Below are 20,685 nucleotides of genomic sequence, written 5' to 3'. Positions count from 1 at the left end.
CCGGGAATGGCAGACACGTGCCACTAAGCCCTGTCATTGGCTGAAATTGTGTCTTATAAACTTTTATTGCCCATGCTGAACTCAAACTGCCCCTGCATCTCCACCTACCAAGCAACTAGGATTACAGAGCTATCATGCCAACTTTAGTATATTCCTCTCCCCCCGTCCCCCCCAGTCCTGGGGCTTGAACTCACTGTCCCTGAGCTTCTTTTACTCAAGGCTAGCATTTTACCACCTGAGCCATGGCACCACTTCTGGCCTTTTCTGTTTATGTGGTACTGAGGAACTGAGAGAGAGAGACAGATTCTCTGGGTCTTATTTCATGCTAGGCAAATGTTCTACAACTGATCTATGTCTCTAGCCTCTTAATACCTTAAGTTTAAAAAAAAAGTTCTACTATAATATTAAAGATTGTTTTCTTTTTCTTTCTTTTTTTTTTCTGGTATGGATTTTAGCCGAGGAATGAAGTTTGAGAATGTTCAAACTCTAACAGATGCCATTTATGACATTATTCTTGACATGAAGTGGTGTTGGTAGGTATTTCACAAGTTATTTTAAGAGGTTCTTTTTTAAAAGAATTTTTAATTGTTATAAAGGTGATGTACAGAGGGTTACAGTTACATAAGTCGGGTAAAGAGTACATTTCTTTTTGGACAAGATCACCCTTTCCCTTGCTGTCTCCCAGTTTTTAAGAGATTCTTGGTCTGTGCAATCATGAATTTGTCTAGTACAGCCAAGCATTAACATAATAGCAACATGTTGAGAACACATTGTGGTTTTCTTTTTTATTTTGCATCCCATTTTCTGTTATTTTCATAAGAGTGCTGTTGATCATTAGGCAGTGCTAGCTTTGAAGAGGAAACAAATATCAGATGATTGGGCAAAATGAGATGAAATGATATGTAACTATTCTTTAAGAACTCGACTTTATTCATTTTCTGTGGTCTATATTTTCTCTTCTTCTTGTCTCCATAACATGGGAAAAGAGCTGAGTGGTACTGCATTTTCAGGCCCTTCAAAATTAAGAGCGAAGGAAAATTATTTTCACACTACAGGAGGTAGATGTAGGAAGAAAAAATTGACTTAAAGGACAGAAGAGAACATTCGATTTTAAGATGACACAGGTGGCCAGTGAAATCAGAGGGACAAAACTTGCTGCATGATTCTCCATTGGGTGGTAAAGTTGATTATCCTGTTTCAGATAGTTTAGATGCATTTCTGCTTTGAATCAGAGGGAAGAACAAGATGACAGGATGATATTTAAACTATCTCCTTGTTTATAAGAATATGGGAAAGTACAGGCTGGGGTTGTGTTCTCTTTGCCTTGTAGTTGTGAGTCGAGGTAGATCACTATGTTGCTTAGGGGTTTTTGTTTTTCTTTTGGTGCCAGTGCTGGGGCTTGAACTCAGGGCCTAGGTACCATCCTTGAGCTCTATTTTGCTCAAGGCTAGCACTCTAGCCCTTGAACCACAGTTGCCCTTCTGATTTTTCAGTTGTTCCTTGGAAATATAAGTCTCACAGACTTTCTGCCCAGGTTGGTTTTGCACTGCGATTCTCAGCTCTCAGCCTCCTGAGTAGTTAGGACTATAGGTGTGAGCCATTGGCACTGGGCTGTACCTTATTTTTGAGTTGTTTGTTTTCTGAAGCGAGGATAATGATGCCTTCACTGTGAAGTTACTGTATGAATGAATGTTATGTCAGTAATGCCGGGTACACAATGTTATTCCAGGCAAATTGCTCACTCTTGGTGCTGTTGTCATAACTGTACTTTAAGAATTAAGCTTTTTGAAAATTCCATTAAAGTATTCAGAGAGTAAAATCTCATACTGTTTTTGAAAAGGGTTGATCAAGCTGGGGTAATATGCAAACAGGAAGGAATTTTTCGAGTTAATTGCATGGACTGCCTGGATCGGACCAACGTAGTTCAAGCTGCCATTGCTCGAGTGGTTATGGAACAGCAGGTAATAATTGGGAGTTCATTTGATTCTAAATATTCATATTTGTACATTTTTTCATGTGGGAATAATAGAAGTCTTTTTTTCAAGTTTTGAATGTTGTACAGAACATTTATAGCTTATAAATATTCTTGTTAAATTAAAACTTACAAAACAAACTTTACTAGATCTAAGTTAAATACAGTGGCATTCTGTAAGTACTCATTTAAAAATTGTAAGGACCTACATTTTAAAATGTAGCTGGGCATTGGTGGCTCATGCCTATAATCCTAGCTATTCAGGTGGCTGAGATCTGAGGCTTACGGTTCAAAGCCAGCTCAGGCAGGAAAGTCTATGAGACTCATCTCCAATTAACCACCCCCAAACCGGAAGTGACGCTGTGACTCAAATGGTAGAGTGCCAGACTTGAGGTGAAGAGCTCAGGGACAGCGCCCAAGCCCAGAGTTCAAGCCCTATAACTGACACCCCACACCCCCAAAAATCTGTTGAGTAGCATTGTGGGACCATGTACCTCTTTTTTTCTTAGCTCCCAAAGTATCCTTCTATATTTTGGACAGGAATCTGCATACAGCATTTCTGCTTTGTCAGCTTGCTCTGCCAGTATGAGTTGGGAGTGAGGTGAGGGTGGTAGGGCACAGGAACTAAAGAAGACCATGCACAGAAGATGGAAAAAGGGACAATCCTTAATGTGCTATTTCTGTCAGCATCTGGCTCTGTGGGGTCTGTTGATTCTTTTGACAACACAGAACCAGTCTTTCTTTTGTGCCCCAGTCCTGTAGATAACAGCCATCCTTCATTGTCTTCCATCACTTTGGTGTGTCCCATTTTAGATCTTTCAGTCCTTTGCTACCTGGATAACAAAGTTCCTGTATTAAATTCCCGAAGTAGACATACTTTGACTATTCCTAGGTGTGTGTGTGTGTGTGTGTGTGTGTGTGTGTGTGTGTGTGTGTGTTTGCAGAACTGGGTATTGAACCCAGGAACTCATGCATGCTAGGCAAGTACTCTACCACTTGAGCCACATGCCCAGTACTTTGTTTTGTAGTTTGCTTTTTAGATGGGGTCTTGCCAACTTTCCCAAGGCTAGCTTTGAACTGGAAAGTTCCCTACCTATGCCTCCTCAGTAGCTATGATTACAGATGTGCAACATCACACCTGGCTTCTTTTGTTTTTTCTCAATAGAAAAATCTTAGGACTATTCTTTGAGAATCTGAGTCTGCTCCTTTAATGTAGTGTTTAAGTAGCCGGGCTTCTGAAATATTAAGTGTTCGTTATCTACATGCTAGGTGTTGACCCTATAGAGTTTAACCTCCCTAAACTTTAGTCTGCATCTAAGTGTAATGAGTACTGGTTGCATAGGGTTGTTACAACAAGTTAATAAGATCATTCATGTGAAAAAAACCTTAGCCCAGCCTGGAGTTAAGACTTACTGGGGGCTGGGAATACTCTGCTACTTTTTGTGCCTTTCTTGTACTTAATGTTCACTTCATAAACAAATAATAGTATGAGCCTATACATTAAAAATTCTGCCAGAACAGCCAGTCACTGGTGGTTGTACCTGTAATTGTAGCTACTCAGGAGTCTGAGATCTGGGGATTGTGATTCAAAGCCAATACAGGTGAGAAAGCTTGTGAGACCCTTATCTCCAATTAACTACCAGAAAAACAGGCACAGAGCTGTGGCTAAAGTGGTATAGTACCAGCCTTGAGCAAAGATGTTCAGGGACAGAACCCAGGCCCTGAAATTAAGCTCCGGGATTGGCACACCAAAAAAATTCTACTGAAACAGTGTAAATACTTCATTATATTTATTCAAATATGGTGAGTCATAAAGCTGTCTTTTTTTTTTAAGCAGTGCTTTATTTAGAAGATGAAGCCTGAGCCAGGGGTGCACACCTTTAATACCAGTACTCAGGAGGCCTATGCAGTAGGATTGCAAGTTTGAAGCCAGCCTAGGCTATGTAGCAAAACCTTGTCCCCTTTCTTCCCTTCCCCCCAAAAGTCTGAAAACATGATGTCTTTTACTCAGAGGGCCTACAATGTATACCAATGTTTTCTTTTTCTATAGTATATGTTTATTAACTCTATGGTTCCCTGGTTCATATATAGTAATGTACCGATGTGTTAATTTTAGCTAAAAAAATTAGGTGTGATGCCTCCAGAACAGCCACTACCTGTGAAATGTAATCGGATCTACCAGATAATGTGGGCCAACAATGGCGACTCCATAAGCAGACAGTATGCTGGGACAGCTGCTCTGAAGGTAAATAGGTGCAGCTAGCATTATGGATTGCTCTGTGTGACACAGATTAGACTGGTTTAAAACCAAGTTTTGAGAAAAGCTATCTGGGCTTCAGGTCTGTGTAGTTGACTCTTTGCTTCATGTTCGGCTATGGCAGGTTTTACCCATTCAGATTCCTACAGGAGCCAGGATTATAGATTGTCATAGGATTATAGTTTGGGGTTTAGAACTTTCCTTGGCACATAGTAAATGCTAAAAAAAAAAGTTTATTTTTTGTTGTTAAAAATTTTGCTGGGCACCAATGACCTATGCCTGTAATCCTAGCTACTTCAGAAGCTGAGATCTGAGGATCAATCATGATTCAAATCCATCCTAGACAGTAAAGTCTGTGAGACTCATTTCCAACCAGCCACCAAAAAGCCAGAACTAGAACTGTGGCTCAAGTGGTAGAGTGCTAGCCTTGAGCAAAAAAGTTCAGAGACGGCACCCAGGCCTAATTTCAATCTTCAGGACCAGCGTGCGCGCGCGCACACACACACACACACACACACACACACACACACACACACACACTCTTTTGAAGATCCTGTATAGCTAGTCTTCTTAGAATTTTAAATGTAAATAAATATAGAAAGATAATTTTCTGGTACCTAAACTCTTCCTTTGTAGGTAGTATTCTCTGTGGGTAATAAGAATGATTTAGCTTACATTAGAAAGGATTAATTTTCCTTCAAGGTAATTGCCTGCCTGCCTTCCTTCTTTGTCTCCCCTCCCCTCCCCTCTCCCCTCCCCTCCCCTCCCCTCCCCTCCCCTCCCTCCTCCTCTTCCCCTCCCCTCCCCCTCTCCCTCCCCCCTACTGTCCCTGAGCTTTTTTTTTTTTTTTTTTTTTTTGCTCAAGGCTAGTGCTATATCAGTGAGCTCCACAGTTCCACTTCTAGCTTTTTGGTTAATTGGAGAGTAGAGTCTTATGGACTTTCTTGCCTGTGCTGGCTTTGAACCATGATTATGATCCTCAGATCTTAGCTTCCTGAGTAGCTAGGATTACAGCTGTGAGCCACTGTTGCCTGGCTTGGTAATAACTTCTTTCAGGACATTTCTTGCAACAAAGTTTACCATTATGAGCTCAACAGGCATCAGATAGGCTATCATTTTGGATGAGTGATAAATGTACAAATTTTTTTAAATAATTAAGGACCGTAAGCTTTAGATGTCTAGTACAAGCTGATATTTAGAAGTCCTACTTTCTTCTTTGACTTTTTTTTTTTTTTTTTTTTTGCCAGTCCTGGGGCTTGAACTCAGGCCTGAGCACTGTCCCTGGCTTCTTTTTGCTCAAGGCTAGCACTCTGCCACTTGAGCCACAGCGCTACTTCTGGCCGTTTTCTGTATATGTGGTGCTGAGGAATTGAACCCAGGGCTTCATGTATACGAGGAAAGCACTCTTGCCACTAGGCTATATTCCCAGCCCCTTCTTTGACTTTTAAATTTCTCTGAGGTCCATGTTTATGCTTCTCTGTTCTGCAATAGATAGCATTTCATCACTAATATTCTCTGCAAATGGTGTAACTGGAAGCATGTTCTTTCTGGCTTGTCAGATTTTGATCAAAGCTTGCTGAGATTGGCCTGGGTAGAAATAGTGAAGTTGGAATAGGGGAAGAAAGAGACGAGACCAGACCTTCTTTGCCTTAATTTTATGTCAGTATCCCTTCTATAGACGTCCTCTGACACCTGCATGGTGAAACACAAGAGAAACAGAACAATTTAAATCTTTTTGGATTGCTGTACAAGTGACTGTAATGTGTAGTAAGGCATAGAAACCTCTGGTCATCCTTTCTACTCATACCTACATAATCACACACAGGTTGAATCCCTCATAACGGAATGCAGAGAACTATCCACATTCAGAAATCCAGTTTTTGAATGTTACACCAATTTTAGGTCTGAAAGTTGGTTTTCTTTTGTTTGTTTTGGTATTTTTTTATATAATTGGTTTTAACCATAAATTCTACAAATTCTAAAGTTGCTACAAGAATGGCACCATTTAACTGCAAAAGCTTGATGCTACAAATAGCATGTTTAATTTTTGACATACTAGGGTCAAAGTCGAGTACTATTAGGTATTTTAAATTAATTATACTATTTGGAAAATATTTAATTTATAATATGGAAGTAATAGAATTCTAGAAATCATAGGACCATAGGAGACTAGAATTATGGTCTTGAACTAAAATCCCCAAACTGATTTTGAGAATGTTCTTGTATTTGAATAAATTGTCAAAATGGCTTTCTCTTTGACAGGGTGACTTTACAAGAACAGGAGAAAGGAAGTTAGCAGGAGTTATGAAAGATGGAGTTAACTCAGCAAATAGGTATTACCTCAATCGGTTTAAGGATGCTTATAGGCAAGCTGTTATAGGTAAGGAAAAGAACTGCTTTCTTTTCTTAAAATTTATGCTTCCTGTTACTAATGGTTTACAGAAACAAGCTTCATTAACATAACTCATGTTTTGTGATGTACTTGTGTTTCTATATTGCGCTTCTCACCCAGTGAATCAGTTTCAGATTTTCACAAGGTTAGAATTTGACAAATATTTTTGACTCTGTCAACTTCTCAAAAGAAGCCATTTATTTTTCCAAGTGTCTGTCAGTTTGTTACTCAAGCTGAGGCTTCTGAAGTGGTCAACAAAGTCGCTAAGAGCTCAGTAACTAAAAACTTATGTTAATTTTCTCATAACTCAAGGCTGTACCATGTAAACAGATGAGGTTCTTTTCCTGTAAACTATTTATCATATGTTCTTGTTGTGGACATGCATACCACCCCTTTTCATAACGGGATTAGGAACTAATCCATCACTTTTTAGAAGAAGGGCAAGATAGATCAACCAGTAGAATTCATACATTGACATATGTTAAATTTAATGAAAATGTTGTGGATAGGAGTAGAGTAAATACCACTGTTCTGGATTTGACCAAAGTGCAACATAGCTGATATGTGGTCCTAGAAATATTTTTTTGATTAAATTTTTTTTTTCTGTTGTGGACACCCTCACCTCAGGGCCCAGGCACTATCCCTAAGATCTTTTTGTTCAAGGCTAGCGCTCTACCACTTTGAGCGTGCACCACTTCCAATTTTCTGGTTGGAGATAAGAGTCTCACGGGGACTTCTCTGCCCAGGCTGGCTTCGAACTGTGATCCTCAGATCCCAGCCTCCTGGGTAGCTAGGATTACAGGTGACCACTGGCACCTGGCTTAAGTTCAACTTTTTTCGCCTGATTATTTAGCATGAAATAGTAGGACTTCCACAAAGGTTAGACAGGAATTGCAGAAATCTGATGTAATGGAGTTTGATTCAGGGCTGAGGACATAGGAAGACATAGTTCAGGAGTAGAGTGCTTGTCTAGTGTGTGGGAGGCTTTGGGCTTAGTCCCTAGTACCAAAAAAGAGTCATTGTCAGATATAAAGAGTGCATGTTCTGTATGATTAGGGAGTTGAACCTTAACAGCTTATTCAAGGGAAACTGAGCTATCTTGCTTCCACTGGTTGGTCTAGGTACTCATTTATGTCCCTGAGGACTGAGGTCGCGCTCTCAGTTCTGCTGTCTATCCTGTCAATGTCATCCAGGCCCTGACACTGGAGCTTTTCAAGGTTGAGAGGGAGAAATAACTACTGCTTCCCTTTGCAGGTCAGGGATTGATAGATGTTACCCAGAAGCTACTGTTGTATCGTCCCTAGTATCTTCACAGGGAATGGGAGTCACTGACTTATTAACACTTTAGCTGCATGTCCATCAGGAGGAGGTTGGCTTACCTATTCAGATGTTGTACTTGTTTTTAAACTGGCTTGTATTTTTATTACTGAGTTGTTAGACGTTCTCTATATTAATGCAAATTTCTGACCAGATAACTGAATTATTAATATTTTCACCTACTATGGGTTCTCCTTTTCATAACACTGTACTTTGGAACATTGAAGTTTTAAATTTTGATAATGTCTAGTTCATCTATTCCTTATTTTGTTGCTTATGCTTTTGGTCCCTATTTAAAACATTATATCTAGGATCACAAAGTTCATGTTAACATTTTCTTGTATGAGTTTTGTACTTTTACTTCTTATATTTGCTCACTTTTTAAAAATACCTTAGTAAACTAAAATGATCAACATTTGTACCCTAGATTTGATGCAAGGCATTCCAGTGACAGAAGACCTTTATTCCATATTTACTAAGGAGAAAGAGCATGAAGCTTTGGATAAGGAGAATCAGAGGAGCCACCAGGAATTAATTAGTCAGCTCTTGCAGAGTTACATGAAGCTACTACTGCCTGATGATGAAAAGTTCCATGGGGGCTGGGCTCTCATTGATTGCGACCCCAGGTGAGTTGGAGTTGGTGTCCTGGTGACGAACCTGCTTAACTTTGTGGTGTTTCTCGGTTTCAGCAGTTGTCCATAGAGCTGTGAGCACGAATGCATGCTGAAGTTTCAGTATGGGGCTGGTGCTGAGGCAAGCTTCGTAAGGCACTTGAATTAGGTGTGTAATTAAAGAGGGCCCAAAACAAAAACAAAACCCAGAGAGAGAGAGAGAGAGAGAGAGAGAGAGAGAGAGAGAGAGAGAGAGAGAGAATGAGAATCCCTCCTGAGCTTTCGTGCTCAAGTTTAACACCCTGCCACTGGAACCACAGCTTAATTTCTTATTTTTTGGTGGTTAATTGGAGATTAGAGTCTCACAGACTTTCCTGCCTGGGCTGTCTTTCAGTGGTGATCTTCAGATCTCAGACTCTCAAGTAGCTAGGATTACAGGCACGAGCCACTGGTGCCTGACTTACTGTTATTTTTAAGGGGTGGTTCAAAAGGGTTATGATTTCATATGTCAGGTTATGAGTACAATGCTTTGTGGACACTGTCATCCTCCCTTCACTTCTTCCCCCATTTTCATCTTCTCATCCCTACCCACAAACAAGTAACATAGCTCTTTTTTGTTGTTGTTAGTCTTGGGGCTTGAACTTGAGTCCTGGGCAGTGTCTCTGAACTCTTTTGCTCAAGCCTAGCACTCTATCACTTTGAGGCACAGCGCCACCTCTGGATTTTGAGTGGTCAGTTGGAGATGAGTCTCACAGGGACTTTCTTGCCTGGGCCGGCTTTGAGCCTTGATCCTCAGATCTCAGCCTCCCAAGTAGCTAGGATTACATGCGTGATCCACTTTTCTGGTCATATAGTTCAGTTTTAAACATAGAATATATTGAATATAATGTGTGCATTTGTTCACCTTCTTTTCTCTATTTCTTTGCCCCCCTCTACTAATCACTCTAAAAAGGAAAACCAGGGGCAAGGAATGTGGCTTTAGTGGTCGAGTGCTTGCCAAGCAAGTGTCAGGCCCTGGGTTCAATTCCTTGGTATCACATAAATACAACAAATAAATAAAACTAAAAAGAAAAAAAAAAGGAAAACCAAACCAAACAAAAACAACAAAATACTCTTGTTTCCACTTCTTGGAATTCATTTTGATAAATTGTGCTTTAGATGTTAAGAGGAGTTATACCTTTAGATTCTTCCTCTAAATATATCCTCCTCATATATCCTCAGTTTGTGTGTAAATACATAAAGTCCTGTATAAATGATCACGTGTAGTTGTATTTTATTTATTTGTTTTGTTTTTGTTGCCAGTCCTGGGGCATGGACACAGGGCCTGAGCACTGTCCCTGGCTTCTCTTTGCTCAAGGCTAGCACTCTACCTCTTGAGCCACAGCGCCACTTCCGGCTTTTTTCTCTATATGTGGTGCTGAGGAATCGAGCCCAGGGCTTCATGTATATGAGGCAAGTACTTTACCACTAGGCCATATTCTTAGCCCGAGTGTAATTGTAGCTTCCACTTATAAGAGAAAACATGTTGTTTGTCTCTCTGAGCTTGGTTTATCCACTTAGCATGATTTGTTCTAGGTCCATCCATTTCCCTGAAAATGACATAATGCATGATTTTTTTTTTTTAAGTCCTGTGACTTGAGCTTAGGGCCTGGGTACAGTCCCTGAGCTAGCCACAGCTATACTTCCGGCTTTTTCCGTTTTATGTGGTACTGAGGAATCGAACCCAGGGCTTTGTGCATGCTAGGCAAGCTCTTTACCACTAAGCTTGACATAATATTCTTTCTGGTGGATGAGTAAAACTCCATTGTATGTAAGCACTGTATTTTTCTTGATCCACTCATCTATTGTAGAGCAGGCTGTTTCCATAACTTGGCTGCTGTGAATAGTGCAGCAGTGGGCATGAATATGCAAGTGTCTTTACCATATCCTGACCTAAATCATTCTGGGTAGACACCTAAGAGTGGCATGGCTGGATCATAGGGAAGTTCTGTGCTTAGTTTTTTGAGGAATCAATCGCCAAGCCACCATCCAGGTGTGAGCTACTTCCCGCTTTTCAGAGCTAAGAGCCTTTCAGACACAGACTGGATTAAAGCCACAGTCTTCAGATCTCAGCCTTCTGAGGAGCTAGGACTTACTACAGGTGTGACATTGGTGGATTTACATCGGATGGACCTTTGTCCAGAGTACAGGTTGGATTATCTGCCAAGCTTCCTCAGTGTTGAGATTACCAACTCCTACCACCATTTTTTCTTTCGTCGTTCCCTCGTTAAATGTTACCAAGACCAGAACTATTAGGGTCAGACAATTAAAACTATGCAAATGAAAGAGCAGATCCTCTTTATGTACAATTTTAGTGTTCTGTTTATGGTACTTTTGTAATAGGTTTGACTTCAAAGAGCCCTGCCTCCTCAGGACTGTCTTGGTAACGATTACAATTTGCACCTGCGCCTCCCCCTCCGCACTGCGGCACCGGCAGCACGGGGGCAGGAGCGGCAAGAGACGGAAGCCGGGCGGGCTCGGCGGCCCGGTGGAGCTGTCCAGCCCGGCGGCCCCCCCTGCCCGGGACCCCGTGCACGTGGCCCCCGTGCGCGGTCCTGCCCTCCCTGACCGCCGTGTGTCCGTGTCCTTTCCCGCCCCCTCCCCTGGCCGCAGGACAGTCGCGGGGACGTGCCCGTGGCACGTCGGCGAGGCCGCGGCGCCCACCGCGGGGCCGGTTGCCGCTTCGCCCGCGCTCACGGAGCAGCCCGGGGGGATGGGGTGGCTCTGATCCCCCAGGCAGGGGGCCCGACGGCAGCAGCGGGCAGCCGTGGCCTGCACGCCCCCCCCTCCCCCCGGCCACGGGCACCGCGCTCACAAAGGCGTGAGCTTCCTCTCGCGGCAGCCGACCCCCCTCCACCCCCTGCCCCGGCCTCCTCCATCCCCCCCCCCGGTCCTCGGCCGCGGGCCGGGCTCCGAGGCCCCCCGGGGACGCGGGCAGCAGCGCTGGACTGGACGCGCATGCGCCCCGGCTGCCAGCCGCGTCGGGAGGTGGGCGGCCGGAAGCTAGACGCGTCCCCTGGGCGGGGCTTGGCCGCCGCAGCGCGCCCCGAGTGCCGCAGTCGCCGCAGTCGCTGCAGGCGTGAGCGCGAGCTCGGGCAGCTCCGGCTTCGCGGCATCGACGGGCGGGCGGACGGACGGACGGCCCGACAGACAGACAGACAGACAGACACAGACAGATACAGACAGACAATGCCGCGCTCGCACCGGCCTCCGCCACCCGCGCAGCGGGCTGCCGCCGCTAATGCCGCGGAGCCCAAGACGGACGGCGTCCTGGCCATGACTTTCAAGATTTTCCTCCTGTTCGCGGGGCTGATGGTCAAAGTTCCCGTGGGGCTGTATTTCTCCTGCAAACTGCTGCTTTTCCAGAGCCTGATGCTCATGTCCCCCGAGGACAGCGCCTTCTACGCCACCATCGTGGCCGTGGTCGGGCTTCACGTGGTGCTGGCAATTTTTGTGTTCATCGTGTGGAAGGAGGGCTTGCCTCAGTGGCGGGAAAACAAGAAGGAGTAGCGCAGCCCCGAGCTGCCGGTGCGGGGTGGGGTGGGGGGGGGCGGAGGGGGGCGGGTGGGGAGCACCTGCAGGGCTTGTCCTTTTTCTTTCTCCTTCCTAGCAAACACACTTTTCCTTTGGGGGGGTGGGGTGGGGTGGGAAGGGGAACCCAGTGCATTGCCGCGGGCGAAGCCCCTCGGTGAACATGCGGGTGGGGGGGGGGGAGGGCGAACACTTCCCGACTGCCTGTTCCGTGCCAAGTGATTTTTGTTAGGGACATAACGTTTTTTTTGACTGAGGATCCTGTTGGACGGATGTACATATTAATGCCAGAGTAGGAAGCTAGAGTAAATGTAGTACTGTGGGAGTAGAATTTATTTCCTATTAACAATGTGTCGTAATGTGATTTTTATGGCTCGGCTCGGGCAGCAGTTTTCAGAATGCACGTAAGTATGAATGCACAGAAGTAGATTGTGTTTTTGCCGTGCAGTTCGGTATTGGCCTCAGCCAAGCTGCCAGGATTGATGGATTTATAGTTTTCTTTTTCCCCCACGGATGGATTAGTGCTTAAGTTTTTTGACTCTGAGAATTAATCAGAGTTTTACTGGGTTCTGGCGTTTTAGTTCATTGATTGTGTTTTTCAGTATATTAGGTGAAAATTGAGGTGAATTTACATAAAGGCAGAAGTACTCTCCAGCAAGGTGCTGTGGTGAATGGTTTTGGCGCAACTCTCCTTCCTGCAGCACCCGCTAAACAATGACCTCATTCTACGCAGATTAGGCAGTGACTTAAGTTCCATCTACAAATAATTGTCTCCACTAGTGGTTTCTATTCATGCTTGGCTCACATTTTGATGGTAAGGTCTAGTGAACGAGTATACGTCCCTAAGGCAAGAATGTACCTTCTTGCAGTGGAATTTGGCAGCCAATCATAATGCAGATTAATTACCTTGACAGAAAGCCCATTAATGTATATTCATATTAAAGTTTTATTTCAATTCACATTCTATTTGTTGCTTATTTCTAGATTTTATACTTTGTGTCCTTACTAGGAATTGCTTAAGGATGTATATATAGTTGTAATGATTCATCCCATCTGGTTTTTCTAACTTGTATTTAATATTTGATTTTAGAGTCAATATAATGTGACAAACTAGCTTTTGGAAAATGTTTACATTACCTTGAGAGCCAACTAAATTAATCTATAGAGAAAGAAATGGAATATATCTTGGACTTGTTCCATTGTTGAATATCAGTGTTATATTTGCATACAACGTTTTAATACATTTTCTACAAGTGTGAAAATAATGGTAAATGTGCCTTGTGATATTTTTAAGTTTAGATAATGTAAAATAGTCTTGATTTCTTCTCAATCTCATATTTTCCTTCCAAATAATCGCCTTTCTACTATCCTTCATCCCCCTCCCAAATTTTCTTCCTCCTTTTCCTCCTCCACCTCTTCCTTTCCTTCTGCCCCCTCCTCCTTTGCCTCCTCCCCTTCCCCCATGCCCACCTCCTCCTTTCCCTCTTCCCTTTCCCCCCTCCTTCTCTCCTTCCTCCTCTTTTCCCTCCTCCCCCTTCTCACTCCCCCTTCCCCTCCTCCTTGCTACCTCTCATCTCTTCCCACCTTTATTTCTCTTATATCTGGTTTTTTTTTTTGGTTGCTATTTGTTCCATTGGTTGGCTTTTGTTTTTTGGTCTTTTTTTTTTCCTTCCAAGCAGATAGATTGCCTTGGATTTAACTTCAGAATTAGTACTCATTATTCAATTTTCTTCTTTTTTTGTTCCCCTGGCCAAATTCTTGTCCTAAGTGGCTCTGCTATAGGATTGTGCTAGACAACAAGTGTGGGTGCGAAGGAAAGTGTTTAATCCCTGTGTCATGTTTGTTTAGCCTCACTGATGCCACTCACAGGGACGTCGATGTGCTTCTACTGCTTTCCAACGCTGCCTACTACGTGGCCTAGTAAGTTATGTGCTGGTTTAAAGCTTTCTATTTTTTTTTAACTTAAGGAAATTTCCTTTTCAGAATTCATGACAGTTAAAGAATTAAGAATCTGGTTGCTAATATATTAATGAAAGTTTATGGAGTCTCATATAATTATTCTTTTAATAATTCAGTGTTTTCAAATTTATTTAACATTGGATTTCCTTAGCTCAAAATTGCTACCTGTCAAAGTTTGGGGTGTTCCATATATATGTTTATCACTAGTGGCCATGTCAGTTTGTATTACTATAGTATGTACTTTTATCATTAGTGGCTGTATCTATTTGTATTACTATTGTAGCATGTCTCCTTTGGTGCTCCTACACCTTTTAATTACATATTTGTTTTATCATTAGTGGCTATATCACTTTGTATTATTGTAGCATGTTTGTTTCCTTAGGCCTCCCAGCTTTTTTGCTGTTTTTATGATACAACTCTGTGTGCAAATATAAGCAGCTTGTTTTACTGATAATGATATGATCAGTACTGTGACTTTGGTTTGTCAGATCCATCTCCAGAAGGACTACCGAGTAACAACACTATTGCCAAAATATGAGTACTTGTTTACTCTTGCTTTACCAAGATTGAGTTTTAATTCATATTTTCTAAGTAAATATTAATTTTGTTTCTGACTTTATCATATTTTATCTGTTACTCTAGATGCCTGTTGGCACAGCTTACATGTCATTTTCACTCATTAGATTTATCTGCCATATATTCCCATATAAGAAAATTCAGTATATACATACATACATATATATGTTTAAGTGTTTTAGATTTTTAAATTTTATAGACGTTTTAGCTATTCCTAAATATATTGCACTGGGGATGATTTTAATTACACCTACTAACTTGCTACTATTATATATACTCAGCTGAGAAGCCATATATGCCTCTGATTTTAATCCTCATTTTTACTCTCTTAGTTATGATGATGAAGTTGATAAAGTAAGTCAATATCAACGACTAAGTCTAGAGGATCTGGAAAAAATAGAGATAGGTAAGTTTTAACATAGTGACTACACAAATCAAATGTTCTTGCTTCTAACTATAGGATACATTACTTAAGCAACTAGTAAAACATCTGTTGGAAACTACAAAGGAATGCAACTCCAAGCAGTCTTGTCTTTAGATTTCTGTTCTTTAGAGGTTAGTGATGGGTATAGTCTAGCTAATTGCATTCCTTTTATTTTCATGCTTTGTGAAGATAATCCCAGGGATCAAAAAAGTTTCAATTATTAAGACTAAAGAAGATAGCCTCATCCAATCAAATAATCATTATAGGCTTGTGTTTTGCAGGCTGTATATAGAATATGAAGAAAAATGTGGTACAAAACTAATTGATGGGTATTTGTTGGTCATTTTTTTTTTTTTTTTTTTTTTTTTTTTTTTGGCCAGTCCTGGGGCTTGGACTCAGGGCCCGAGCACTGTCCCTTGCTTCTTTTTGCTCAAGGCTAGCACTCTGCCACTTGAGCCACAGCGCCACTTCTGGCCATTTTCTGTATATGTGGTGCTGGGGAATTGAACCCAGGGCCTCATGTATATGAGGCAGGCACTCTTGCCACTAGGCCATATCCCCAGCCCTTGTTGGTCATTTTGAAATGAAAGAAGAAACTTATGTGGAAGATATAACTACACATATTCATTTGACTTTTAGGTCCTGAACCTACTCTTTTTGGTAAGCCAAAGTTCTCCTGCATGCGATTGCACTACAGACACAAAGGAGCAAGCGGCTATTTCCATACACTGAGAGCAGTGATGCGCAACCCAGAAGAAGATGGAAAAGGTAAAAGAAAGAATTCAGTAAGAGCTTAATATCTACTCTTAGAAGCCCCGACAGGCTTGGGGCATTCTGTAGAATAGCCAGCTGAATAAGAATTGGTCTGGGGAACAGTATTGTGATTTCAGTCCTTGACAGAGCACTGTTCTTAGAAATCCAAAGAACATTTTGAAATGGATTATTTAGTTTGAGGCAAAGGACACTGGGACTTCTCAGTGTGTTTGGCTCCGTGTGAAGTCCTTTGGGTTCCAGGGAAGGAGTTGGGGACCTTGCCTGTTAGGTTCCTAGCCGTTGCCCTGGCAGGTGGCACAATACTTGGACACATTGCTACAAGCTCCTAATCCTAGTTAATTCATTTGTTAGAACTTGATTTAGACCATCCAGAATTGGTAGTCGACAAGTTAGTACTTTTCTGTAAATTATAACTTGTATTCCAATGACCACAGACTCCACTCAAACTTATGTGAATTACAATGCTATGTGCTTGGCCTGCTTTTGGGGAAATTTGGAAGCCATTATATTTGCATTTCAGATACCCTTCAGTGCATCGCGGAGATGTTGCAGATCACCAAGCAGGCCATGGGACTGGACGTACCGATAACGGAGAAGAAGCTGGAGAGGTGAGGAGAACACTCTGTGAAGGGGGGATATTAAAATCCAAGCTCTTAGTTCTATATTCCTTTGGGTGCTAGGGATCCAACTCAGGCCTCACATAGGCAAGAGCAGCAGTCCAGCCTTAAGTTTTTAGTGCTTTAAAAAGATTTGCAAATTGCTGGGAGCTAGTTGCTCATGCCTGTTACCCTAACTACTCAGGAGGCTCACATCTGAGGATTGTGGTTCAAAGCCATTCCAGGTAGGAAAGTCCTTGAGACGATTATCTCTAGCTAACCACTGGAAAACTGCAAGTGGAGCTGTGGCTCAACTAGCCTTGAGCAGAAAAGCTCCTGAGTTCAAGTCCTATGACTTCCAACAACAAAAAAAGTATTTGCAAGCAGGAAGTGGGGGGAACTTGTTATTGAGAGAGGTAAGCATTGGCTTTTGGAGTCAAAAGTAAAACCTTTGAGGTTGAATTCTATATCTCTGTAATTCTTAGACTTACCAAAGGGCTAGATAAATAGCTCAGTGTTCCCAGCTCATATAGTAGTAATCAAAATGAGCCCAATCTCACTACCCCCACTGAGTGGTACTAGGTAACGTAGGGCTATGGGACAGATGGGGGGAATGATGGAAGGGGTGACATTGATCAAGATGCACTACACTTAGAGACATATCAATGGATTTGTTGAAGATAATAACATCTCAAAAAAAATAAATCACTGTAGCTGGGTGCTAGTGGCTCACGCCTGTAATCCTAGCTACCCAGGAGGCTGACATCTGAGGATCATGGTTCTAAGCCAGCCTGGGAAGAATAGACTCTTATTTCCAATTAACCACTAGAAAACTGGAAGGGGCAGTGTGGCTCAAAGTGGCAGAGCACTAGCCTTGAGCTGAAGAGCTCAGGGACAGTGCCCAGGACGAGTTCAAGCCTCTTGACCGACCCCTTCCCAACAAACAAACAAACAACAATGCTGTTTTGCCATCTGGATACAACTTGTGTGGCCACAGGTGAAACTGAAAGCACTGTACAGAGAAAAAGACGGTAGGGTTTTTGTTTTTTTAATTTGGGAAAAGAATGGCTATCAACACATTTGTGGCTCCATAGTCTACATTCCTGAGTGGGGAGAGCCATTCCCTCCTCTAGAGGAGAATTATTCAGTCTTTTGTTAATAGAATTTAGTAGGTCTCTGACCTGTTGGTTTTTTTTTTTTTTCTGGTCAGTGAGCCAAGGATACTGGGTAGAGATACACAGGCATTCATGGCAAGTATCCTGTAACTCTTTATCACTGTCGTTGGGATGACACTAAAATGTGTGCTTGTTTGCACCTGCACTTGTAGTTATATCCCTGCATTGTGACTGTTGGAACTGCACCATGGAGCAGCTCACGGGGCTCTGAAGCCATGGGGGTGTGCCCAGTGTCAGTTCCCTGTGCCCTTCCACACTTCATGAATGGTTTTCCTGGTTTATAGGTTAGAGGAGTTGTATTTTGTATATATTAGGTTAACTAAAATGGTACTAAAAACAAACTTTTCTTTTTTAATGTGACGTGTGTCTTGCGTGTTTCTTTTCAGCAGTGATGTTTCAGTATCAGTTCCATGGGGGGTTATCCAGTTAGCAATGCAGTGTTCCAAAGAAATTGGGACCAATTTAAATACACACTTTTTACTTTTTGGATTCCGTGGGAAATTAACCTTTTCTCTTCTGATTTATAGGAAGAGCAGTAAACCTCATGAAGACATCATGGGTATCCGATCTCAGAACCAAGGCTCTTTGGCCCAAGGGAAAAATTTTTTACTGAGCAAATTTTCATCTCTAAACCAAAAAGTGAAGCAGACCAAATCCAATGTAAATATTGGCAACCTACGAAAGCTAGGAAACTTTACTAAACCTGAAATGAAAGTTAACTTTCTAAAACCAAACTTAAAAGTCAATCTTTGGAAATCAGATAGCAGTCTTGAGACTATGGAAAGCACAGGGGGGATGGAAAGTAAGGTCCAGGCAGAATCTGATGGGGACATTTCTTCAGATAATGACTCCTACCACTCCGATGAATTCCTTACCAATTCCAAGTCTGATGAAGATAGGCAGCTCGCTAATTCTTTAGAGAGTGTAGGGCCAGTAGACTATGTCCTTCCTAGTTGTGGTATTATTGCTTCGGCGCCTCGGTTGGGCAGTCGATCCCAGTCTGTTGGCAGCACTGATGTGAGCATTCATGCTCTCGCAGAGATTCCTCGTGGTCACGAAGGCGCACTTGGAAAAGGCCAGCAGTCTCCTTTGAAGAAAAGCCCCTCTGCTGACAACATACGCGTATTGGCCGGTTCTGCCAAGCCTATGGATGTTTACTGCCACAGATTTGTGCAAGACGCACAAAACAAAATGGAGCTGTCGGAGAGCAGCTCTGTGTCTCAGCAAGCTAAAGAGGAAGGAAACCAGATGACCAATCAAGTTCCTAATGAAGAACCCCAACCAGAATTAACAGAACAGACCCCTTCCCGACCATCTCAATTAGATGTGTCTTTTTCTGGGACAGGCACACAATTTTTGTCAGTTGAACCAGTGCATGCAGTTGTAGCCCCAAAGACCCCCAGCTCCAGTTCCAGCATGCTGGAGCTTGAGGCTGGGCTTCCTGTCACTCCTTCTCCTTCTGAGAGCAGTAGCAGCAGAGCAGTTTCTCCCTTTGCGAAACTCCGGAGCTCTATGGTGCAGGTCGCCAGTATTACGCAGGCTGGGCTGACTCAGAGACTCAGCTTAGCAGTGGCAAAGGTTCAGAAGAGTCCTGCAGAGCCGGAGATGGTTAACGAAATCCAGCAGAACGAACTTAAAAACATGTTTACACAGTGCCAGACACGAATAATTCAGATTTAGGTTTTAGCCACTAAAAAAAAAAACAAAAAAAAAAAACCATGGTTTTTATTTGTATACTTAGAAAGTTTTTCATGTATTAAGCTAATTTAACTTGTATTGTCTGGACCTAGGATTCACAAATTTTAATTATGCTTATTAGTGTTTGAAAGTCTGAATCTGAGCAGACTTCAGATTGCTCTGTAAGTCCATCCTAATTGTGTATACCTGATGGGCTTATACACCACAGAGTAGCTTGTTCTGTCAAAGGATTTCAAGTACAGGTCACTTGGACAGACCTGAGGGAGGATTTGGGAGGGAGTTGGTGGTTAGTCAGTGAAATAGACAGTCCGGGTATGAGCCCATTCATGCGATCAGCATTTTTCTATTACTTGTTAGAGATTTCTTAGAGATACATTTAGTTTTTAGTGACTTATGTTTGTGGCTGGTTTTCTGATAGCTAATTGAGGATTAACACTACAGTCAAATGTATTCTCATTTGATGCTAATTTTCCTCATACTCTACTTGAACATTATATTCTGCCACTGATACCCCAGCCCTAAACCCAGGAGCACTGACTTGCCTGTCATACAGCAAAACAGGCACATCATATGTGAACTGTAGCACCTACTAAACTTCATTTTGCTCTGCTTTCAGGAACATAAGAATATATGTATATTGGCTTCTGGGAATTCTAGAAGGAAGTCTTCAACTTTTTCCCAGGGGGTATGCTTCAACATCTTGTGCAGACTAACACAACTATTGAAAATTTAGCCTAAAGCACAACTGCTAAAACTGGTTTTGACTGACGGTAACTCCAACCACAACCAGTGCCTCCTCCTCTAGAGCCACAATAAGAGTCGCACGCCACATTCCAGCAGGCATTGGTTTCTCTGGTGTCTTAGAGCCTCACTCTGTGCAGTGATTCTCAGTTGAATATTATGTCTGTTGTAACTTTGATAAGCATTCCACTTTTGTTATTTATTTGTGGTTTCATTTTTTTGGAAGTGTCTAATCTTGTGACTTAAAATAAAGACCATTGTAATTAAAGCAACTTTGTGCATGGGAATTTTCTAGCATAACATTCTAACTATTAAGGTTTGGCTTTATGTTAGAAGTTCAGAAATGGTAAATGTGCTATAATAGAACACTTACTCTGAGTCTGTCCAGTTACCTTGCCCCTTTCAAGTATCCTCCAGATTTTAAAAATGAATCACAAACCAAATTTTGAATCCCCAAATTGAAAACTGCTTGGGCTGGGAATGTGGCTTAATGAGTATGGCTTGTCTACCATGCATGAAGCCCTCAGTTCGATTCCTCAGCACCACATAAACAGAAAAAGCCGGAAGTGGCATTGTGGCTCAAGTGATAGAGTGGTAGCCTTAAGTAAAAGAAGCTCAAGGGA

At 42.3% G+C, this 20,685-nt stretch overlaps 1 protein-coding gene across 3 annotated transcripts in view; it reads left to right on the top strand.

Moving 5' to 3' along the window:
- Window positions 1–20,334, top strand: part of Inpp5f (inositol polyphosphate-5-phosphatase F) — an 83,968-nt gene extending 63,634 nt beyond the window's left edge. For 2 of the 3 annotated variants that reach the window (XM_048338118.1, XM_048338119.1), the window contains 10 exons: window positions 456–533; window positions 1,841–1,961; window positions 4,089–4,217; window positions 6,492–6,609; window positions 8,366–8,564; window positions 13,968–14,039; window positions 14,987–15,060; window positions 15,718–15,846; window positions 16,373–16,460; window positions 18,151–20,334. In XM_048338118.1, coding sequence (XP_048194075.1) covers window positions 456–533; window positions 1,841–1,961; window positions 4,089–4,217; window positions 6,492–6,609; window positions 8,366–8,564; window positions 13,968–14,039; window positions 14,987–15,060; window positions 15,718–15,846; window positions 16,373–16,460; window positions 18,151–19,303 — 2,161 coding nt within the window. In that variant the 3' untranslated portion in view covers window positions 19,304–20,334. Of the gene's footprint in view, window positions 1–455; window positions 534–1,840; window positions 1,962–4,088; window positions 4,218–6,491; window positions 6,610–8,365; window positions 8,565–12,324; window positions 12,524–13,967; window positions 14,040–14,986; window positions 15,061–15,717; window positions 15,847–16,372; window positions 16,461–18,150 lie in introns of those variants that run through there. The other variant, XM_048338120.1, reaches the window with a different exon arrangement.
- Window positions 20,335–20,685: the final 351 nt, after the last annotated feature.

Source organism: Perognathus longimembris, chromosome 2, assembly GCF_023159225.1.
Source record: "Perognathus longimembris pacificus isolate PPM17 chromosome 2, ASM2315922v1, whole genome shotgun sequence".
NCBI lineage: Eukaryota > Metazoa > Chordata > Mammalia > Rodentia > Heteromyidae > Perognathus > Perognathus longimembris.
This window is presented reverse-complemented; position numbering and strand designations above follow the sequence as displayed.